The sequence below is a fragment of the Thalia democratica genome, chromosome 8 (genome assembly GCF_965202585.1).
Source record: "Thalia democratica chromosome 8, ktThaDemo2.hap1.1, whole genome shotgun sequence".
NCBI lineage: Eukaryota > Metazoa > Chordata > Thaliacea > Salpida > Salpidae > Thalia > Thalia democratica.
In genome coordinates, this window is record NC_139172.1 from 6,788,368 (window position 1) to 6,795,963 (window position 7,596).

Genomic DNA, 7,596 nt, shown 5'->3' on the forward strand with positions numbered 1-7,596 from the left:
AGAGAAAAATTATATTTATTAAATTCTTTCAAGATAGTTTTTAGCAGACTCAGTTTCGGTCAAAAACCTCTTCAGTGCTTATTTAAGAAATCTTATTCAAATAGAATTCTGTTATATTTCATATAGTAATTATAAAACTTAGTTTTATACGATGTATATGTAGGTACATGAATCCTTGTTATGTATTTTCTTTTATTTTCCTAACTTTTAAACTTATAAGATAAACTATTGTTTTAACATCTGAACAAGTTTAGTTTTAAAAATTACTTCTACTATTTTTTCCTTGTTTATTACTTTTAACACTATTATTTAGTTTGTAAAATTAAGTTACGCTTTTTAAAAAATCTTTAAAATAATACGGCAACTAAAAATTACATAATAATATTTGTTAGTATAAATAGCTAAAGACTAGTTAAGCAAAAACTTTATATATAATAATGAGTTCCAAAACTTTTCAAACACCATCTGCAATTTTTTTTTAATTTTTGCTATTTTATGAATCTCGTGGAATTGTACTCGCTTTCAATTATCATTTCATCAGATTATTAATTTTCTACAACATTTAACAAACAGAAATGTGTCAATTCCATTATAGAACGCTTTATTTTAAGATAATATAAAACTTCAAATTTTCTTTCTTTTGTTTTATCAAACCAAAAATATATGAAAGTATCATTAATTTTTGTGTTTTTTGAAAGATAAACAAGTTTACGTGTACACGAGTGGTTGTAACTGTGTAAAATATACATATTTAATAAAATTATCAATATATTGAATTTATTGTAATAAAGCCTTAATGAATGCTAAATTTAATAAAACAAATCCCAGAAAAGAAACAATGCAAAGGTGAGAGAGCTCAAAGAAGCGCAGGTAAGCAATACAGGACTATTTAGTAGAGAATTCATATCTTCGACTTCGTATTCTTCAACTTTTTCTTCTGGTTCAACGTTTGTTTCGACAATTTTGTTTTGAGCTAGGAGAAATGCAACAATTAGTTTACTTTTAAAATTAATTTATAAAACTAAGCTAGTTTAAACTCTGCTATAAAACACATACTTTTTGATGACCTATAAAGTAACCACTTAAACTCATATGAAAAATAGAATTATTGAAATTGTTTTTAAAGTTATGTGAACATATATTTACAGTTAGTTTTATTTTTGAAGATAAATAGTTTATCGTTTATTCTAAAGCAGCAGTTTTTAACCTTTTTCATATTTTACTCCTTTTAGAAAATAATCACCAAATTTATTCCCAACATACAAAACAGAAATTAAATTTGAGGAAAAATTTTTTTGAATATAAAGCTTATGAAATATGAAAATCTTAAAATTTAAATATTTAATCTAACTTAAAAAAAATAATTAAATAATAACCTATAAATAAAAAAGACAACTAACAAACTTCAACTTACATAACTTGTAATAAAAAATCTTACCCCATAAAACCAGAAAATTTACCCCAGGTTAATAATCTCTATTCTTAAGTAAGTAAATATTTTGATTTGCTAGTTCATTAAGGAATACAGTTACTTTCAGGCTATTGTATTTAAAAGAAATTATCATTTTCATAAAACTTATGTGTTTAACCTAAAGCAACTTTTATCTTAATTGTGCTTAAAATTTAAGTATTGTTTTAGACCTAAACTTCTACTAATGTTGTTTTACAAATAGTACAGGTTAAAAAGATATTTAACATACTTAAGCAAGTTTTGCTGTCTGTTTGAAGAAGTCTGTTGTCAAAACAAGAACATTCTACAATTCCATTTGAAGCTACAGAACATTTGTCCGAACATCCTCCGTTGTCCTGTTATTTAATTTTTAGTGAATTTAATGTCAAAAGTAAGCTTTAAATAACTAAAAACAGCAGCATATATTACAAAACAAAAAGAATAGTATTTTACATTAAAAGTTTATTAATTTACTAGTATAAATTAACTATATGAAGTTATTTTGGAGTAGGAATTTGAAAAAACATTGTTGACTAGTATTAATTAAATATTTTAAAAAAGCAATGTTTTTATTTAACTACCTTATGGCAAGGATTTTCCTCAAATTTATCAGGAATTTCAACCCTAATTTTTGGTTTTGATCTGACTCGGAATCCGTGGGTGGAAACTTTAGCATCAACAACCGACCTCCGTTTTCTCTTGCTGCAAACTGCGCCAGAACTACATTTGGCCTGAAACAATATTTTTAAAAATTTAATAATCTAAATTAGGGTTTTTTTTTGAAGTAAAAACACTTATGAAATTGTTGAGCTTTCCAAATAATGTTTTCATAAGCAGGTTTTATTTTAAATCCGAATTTTTTTTAAACTTCAACCAACATTATCGAAACTAGCGCAAGTGTTGTTTCCGTCTTCAATGCACGCGCCCACTTCGCAGTGAACGTAGATCTTCTGATTGTCGGAATACAGATCGATGTGCCGCCATATGAAAGTTTTGAACGAGAACTCTGGCGACTGCGCGTTGTTCTGTATCAACCCGACCTCTGCCGGTCCAGATTCGACCGCACACCTTCGAAAAACAAACTTTCATATCAACAGATTGTATTTAAAAAGATTGTAAGTACATTACAACAGCATAGTTTTATTTATATAAAACTTTTGAGCTATAAACTTTTTTTTTTCTATTTAAACTGTTTGTAGTGTTACATATTAGTTTAGGGTTTATTGTTATTTATATATAAATATGTTCATACCCATCGCAGCGAATGAGGTCAACTCTGTACGTATCGCCGGCATTAGACGTCGGTGTTGCCCAGCATTCTCCCATCTGATATTAATATTTTTAAACATTAGAAATTTAACATTAAAAAATTTCAAATTTCAAACACTAAGTAATAATTTTAAATAACGCTTAAAAAAAAATTGTCAACAATAGTTTTTTGCTACTAAATTAGTTTTTTTTTTGCTTGAAAAAAAATCATCAAAAACAAGAAATGTTTTTCACCGTGTTATTTGTAATTCACAAACTTGCACTTTTGTGGTGACGGAATCGATACCGAGATCGTAGTTTATTTCAACAAACACGTCCGTGCCAACGTCGACCTCTGCAGTGTCTGTCATCGCTGTCGACTGGTCCAACGACTCCTTGATGGTGAATTGGACCGATGAGGCGGAAGATGACCCGTTTCTCAATCCTTGGTCGATCAAGCTGTCAATTTTAAAATCTTTCGCCTAAAAGCTTCAAAGTTTGTCTTATTTTTAGTACTTATCGCTCCGAAGACAAATATTTTTAAACATGCGTTTTTTGAATGGCGTATAAAGATATCACTGTTTAAAGATTATACCTTTTTATCGTTTTTATTTTGTCATAATTTTTACAAAAACCGTGCTTTATCTTTATATGTACATCATCAGTCCGTAAAAAACTTCTCGTCCTACTTTTTATAAAAACTAACTTCGGTGTGGGCTTGTACGGCTTCATGGAGGCGTTCTTGTTGTCGGCGAGGATGTTGCAGGTGAACACAATGCTCTTGCACTCGTACCTTCCTATCCCGTTGGAAACTTCATCACTCGTCAGGTCGGGTATCTTGCTGACAGTGGCAATGTACTCGTACTTCGTCCCCCCACTCTCAGTTATCTGCAGTTGATATAATCCGTTGTTTAAAATGCAGTTGCTTTGTACGCTAAGTTTTTTGTACTGCTATTGTATGAAACTTCTCAGATTTTAATTTAATTTACTTTATCAGATATTTAATGTCTAAAAAGGTTTTAGTTTTATTATTATTAATATTATTGAAGTTTGTTGTGCGAAGATGGATTTGGGCATTAAACCTGAGCCGCTTAAACAACACACACATAATAATAATTATAATGTCTTGAATCACAAGTTTGTTTACAGTTTTAACAAAAAAAGCTTCTTAGCATCACAAAAGCATTAAACTAAACAACTTAAAAACAAAAAGTATTGACTTAGTCAATTTTCAATTTAAAGTTATTTGAAAAACATATTAATCTCTTTGTGAATTAAAACAATGTAAAATTGTAAAGTTATGTTTAGAAGCATACAATCTACTTTTTTTCATGTATGTTACTACTATTGTTTTGTATTTAACTTTTAGACATATAAATTTTAAAGAAAACATAAAAAAAGCTCATAAAACTAATAAAAGTTAATGATATACTTTTGAAAAAAAAATTAACTCGTAGAAGTAAGTTTTTGTTAAATTGTATAGTCAATATGCAATGTGCATAAAACTGAATAGTTTTAATTAAAGCTTTAAAATACTAAGAAATTAATTATCTAATATCTTATTTTTTATTGAACTATATATCTAACGTGCATAAAACTTTATAGTTTTAAATAAATGTTTAACTTTAAAAAACCTTATTATAATATTTAACAGTTACAACTAAAAATAAACCTTTACAAAAACGACAATGGATTTATTTTAGTAAAAGTATATTTTTACCCTCAAAAAGTTTACTAAAAACGCTCAAAAAATCTAACTGTTGTTTGCTGCACACCGCAATCATTGACGCTGTTGTTGAAAATCAAGTAAGTGTTTCCGTTCAGAACTTGTTCGGTTGGAAAACAGTTGCTGTCGACGTCAGCTGCGTAGTTGAGATCCTTACTGCAGTACTTCGTATCTCCCAACACTATCTGCGAAACCGGGTTTGTAACATTGAACTCAGCAATCGTAACCGGGCTTATTCTGTGGTTATAACGTTTAGTTTGTTTTTTTTGACAATAAATTGGTTGTTTATAATTGATCAAATCTAAGTTGTTTTTTAACAGTAAGAACGTAGCTTTCTTAAAACTTATAAAGCATTTTTTTGTTAACGGCTTTACCTTAAGTACTTTTACACGACTTAACCAAAGTAGATACTTTAAATTTATTAAAAAATCTAAGATTTGTTTGTCGCAATTTATAGAAATCATAAACTCTTTGAATTTTGAGACTTTTGGATCAGAAACATTCTCTGTACACAAAAACTAAAAATATTATTAGCTAACAAATATGATTAAATTTTTTAAATGCATATTGAATTGACCTTTAAATGTTATTTTAAATCTAAATCGATAACCTAATTAAGCAAATTCATAAAAAAGAGAAAAATTTCAATTTAACTTACTGCAACACTAAGTTAGGTGAGCAATAACCACCATCCTTACCAGTGTCTTCTGGAAACCCTGCACAGAACAATTTATTATAGAAATTTATTTGAAGTATTTATTATAAAAAACTTAAGTAGGTATTAAAATTGTAACTATTGAAATTTTAGAGTAAGTCGTTTTTTAGCAGAGGTCCTAGAGAAACAATTTCACTGGAGTATATTATAACAAATTTAAACAGTACTCTTTTTTTATTAAACTAACACCTAGAAATATGAATTAGTTTTGTAAAGAAAGAGTACTGTGTAACTTTGAAATTATCAAAAATCTACTAATATTAAGATTTTGGTAAACTGTAAGTAGCTATGATTGTAAAAAAAAAACTAAGATCATATTAGCTATAACTTTTAAAAATTGACAACGAAAGAGCTAAATTGTTTTTACTACAGTTTTGAAAATATTTTAAAATAAAAACCTACCACAGACAAACTTGAAAAGAATAATTGCTGAGATTAAAAATAGTTTTCGCTTCATTATATTTTATCTCTTTATTTCTGTTTACATTTTTTTATTTTAACGCTTTTTTATTTATTTCGTTTTTGGAAAACTTAATAAGACTAAACTGTATTACTAAAATATTTTACAAGAGTTTTTTATTTTTCCTAGCAATAAACTTATGTTTATTTTATCAAACTTTAAATAGTTTGTTTAATCAAATGTACCTTTCTTGTAAGATCTAAACTTTATAAAACTAATATAAAAAACATTTTTTAATAAAAACCAAGTTGACTAACGAATAAAGGTAAATAAGTTTTAGAAAAATTAATATCTTACGATAAATCAGCTATGTAATAAAATTGTAGATTTTCATACATCTTAATTAAGAGAATAAAAACCTGAAAAACAATATAAACATTTATTGAACTTTTACTAAGCTATAAAAAGTAAACTAGAAACTGCAAAAATTGTTGTTGTTCAAATGATTTAAGCCGGAAATCCGTTAACGTTCTGTTAACTAATTATTTCAAGTAAAACTTAATATATAATTTTTCTAAAACTTTGTTTTCAATATATTAAAAGATGTTTTTATAAGTTAGAATTACTTACTTTTTATTTTATTACTTAAATTGATCTTTTTTTAGTTTAGATAACTTCTAAAAAAACATTGGACTATTCAATTAAAATAATATCAAATGACATAAAATGGTAGAAGTATTTTTTTCGCGTTAAAAGTTGACTTATATTATTACTATTTTGAAACATGACTTACTTTAATGAAATAAATAAACCATTTAACTTTTCAAGTTAATAAATTGAATACAATGTTCAGTTTGAAAAAACAAAATTTACAACAAGTAATTTGCGAACTTGGTTATATTCTTTTAATTCTTTAAAGTAGTAATTGTTTTAAATTCTACATCATAGTATAAAATTATTTTTTTGTCGCCTTTTTTTTTATTCTGTGATATTAGCCACGCAGGAAACATAAAAATTGTAAACACAATTGTAAAACATTTTAATAGATTTAATTTACTTAGCTGTATTTTTTGCAAGTTTTACAGAAAGTATTTCAACTAAACTAACTAAAATAGTTTACTGTAAATTAGTATCCGTTTTTTGGAAAAGCATTTTAAATTGAATAAACTTAACACAACTATAACAACTAAGCTAAAACTTAAATACAATAGATTATAGGTCGGCAGCCTTTTATTAGTCACTGACCAGTTTTTGTTAAAATAATTACTCGTAGGCTGCAACGCATTTAAGAGGCTTCCATTGACCTTCAATAGTAACTTTAAAATAATTTTTAATAGTTTTTTTTTCATACCTAAAATTTGGTAAAATAAGCAACAAAAATAAGCATCAATAAAGAGTAACTACCTAGTAAAGCTCTAATTAAAAGTTTTTACCTTATCGCTTCTTAGATACTTGTTTTTAGTCTGTTTTCAGCTAAAAAGTACCTCGCGGGCCGCAGTTTTCTGATATCAGTCATAGATCATCAAATCATATTTTCCATAATCTTTAGTTAAAAAAATTGTCAGAAAAAAAGATAAAGTTAAATAATCAAACATGTATTCATTGTTTGTTGAAACAAGAAACTAGATATTTTTCATGAGTTTTCTAAACTGTTTTAGACTTTAGGTTAGGGGTGGGCAACGTACGGCCCGCGGGCCGGATCCGGCACCGGAGTCAAAATGACCGGCCCCCAAACCTTTTTTAAATTTAAACGGAATTTATTAATGTAGCCTCGAGTCTAAAATTAGTCTAAAATTGTTAATGTAGCCTCGAGCCAAGGACTACAAAAAATTAGATAATTTCGAATAGTTAAAAATGTTTAATGTTTTAGTTTTAAATTTGAGGCTCGAGTAAATTTTAATAAGTAAATTATTGTTTTTATAAAACTAACTAGTATTAATTCGGTCCAGAGTTGTAATAAATACAGAAATATGAGTACTTAATAAAAATTAACTTAAAGTTTTATACTTGAGAACCTTGGTAACTAATAAATTGATTCAAAATTTTAAAACAACAGA

General features: G+C 26.9%; 1 protein-coding gene across 1 annotated transcript; it reads right to left on the reverse strand.

Annotated features, from left to right (window-relative positions):
• Window positions 1–809: 809 nt before the first annotated feature.
• LOC145842845 (uncharacterized) lies at window positions 810–7,142 on the reverse strand. The gene is made up of 10 exons (XM_082950323.1): window positions 7,133–7,142; window positions 5,083–5,140; window positions 4,457–4,661; window positions 3,405–3,586; window positions 2,977–3,157; window positions 2,703–2,776; window positions 2,329–2,518; window positions 2,032–2,181; window positions 1,701–1,806; window positions 810–973 (listed from the first exon to the last, which is right to left on the reverse strand). Exons 1-10 carry the CDS (start codon window positions 7,140–7,142, stop codon window positions 810–812), a joined length of 1,320 nt encoding a protein of 439 aa, XP_082806449.1.
• Between the last annotated feature and the right edge of the window lie 454 nt (window positions 7,143–7,596).

Excerpts from the sequence above, each read along its gene's own strand:
- LOC145842845 (XM_082950323.1), bottom strand. Across the intron at positions 3,158-3,404 it reads CCGTACAAGCCCACACCGAA|CTTGATCGACCAAGGATTGA; the intron begins GTTAGTTTTTAT and ends TAAAATTGACAG. Across the intron at positions 1,807-2,031 it reads AGGAAAATCCTTGCCATAAG|GACAACGGAGGATGTTCGGA; the intron begins GTAGTTAAATAA and ends ATTAAATAACAG.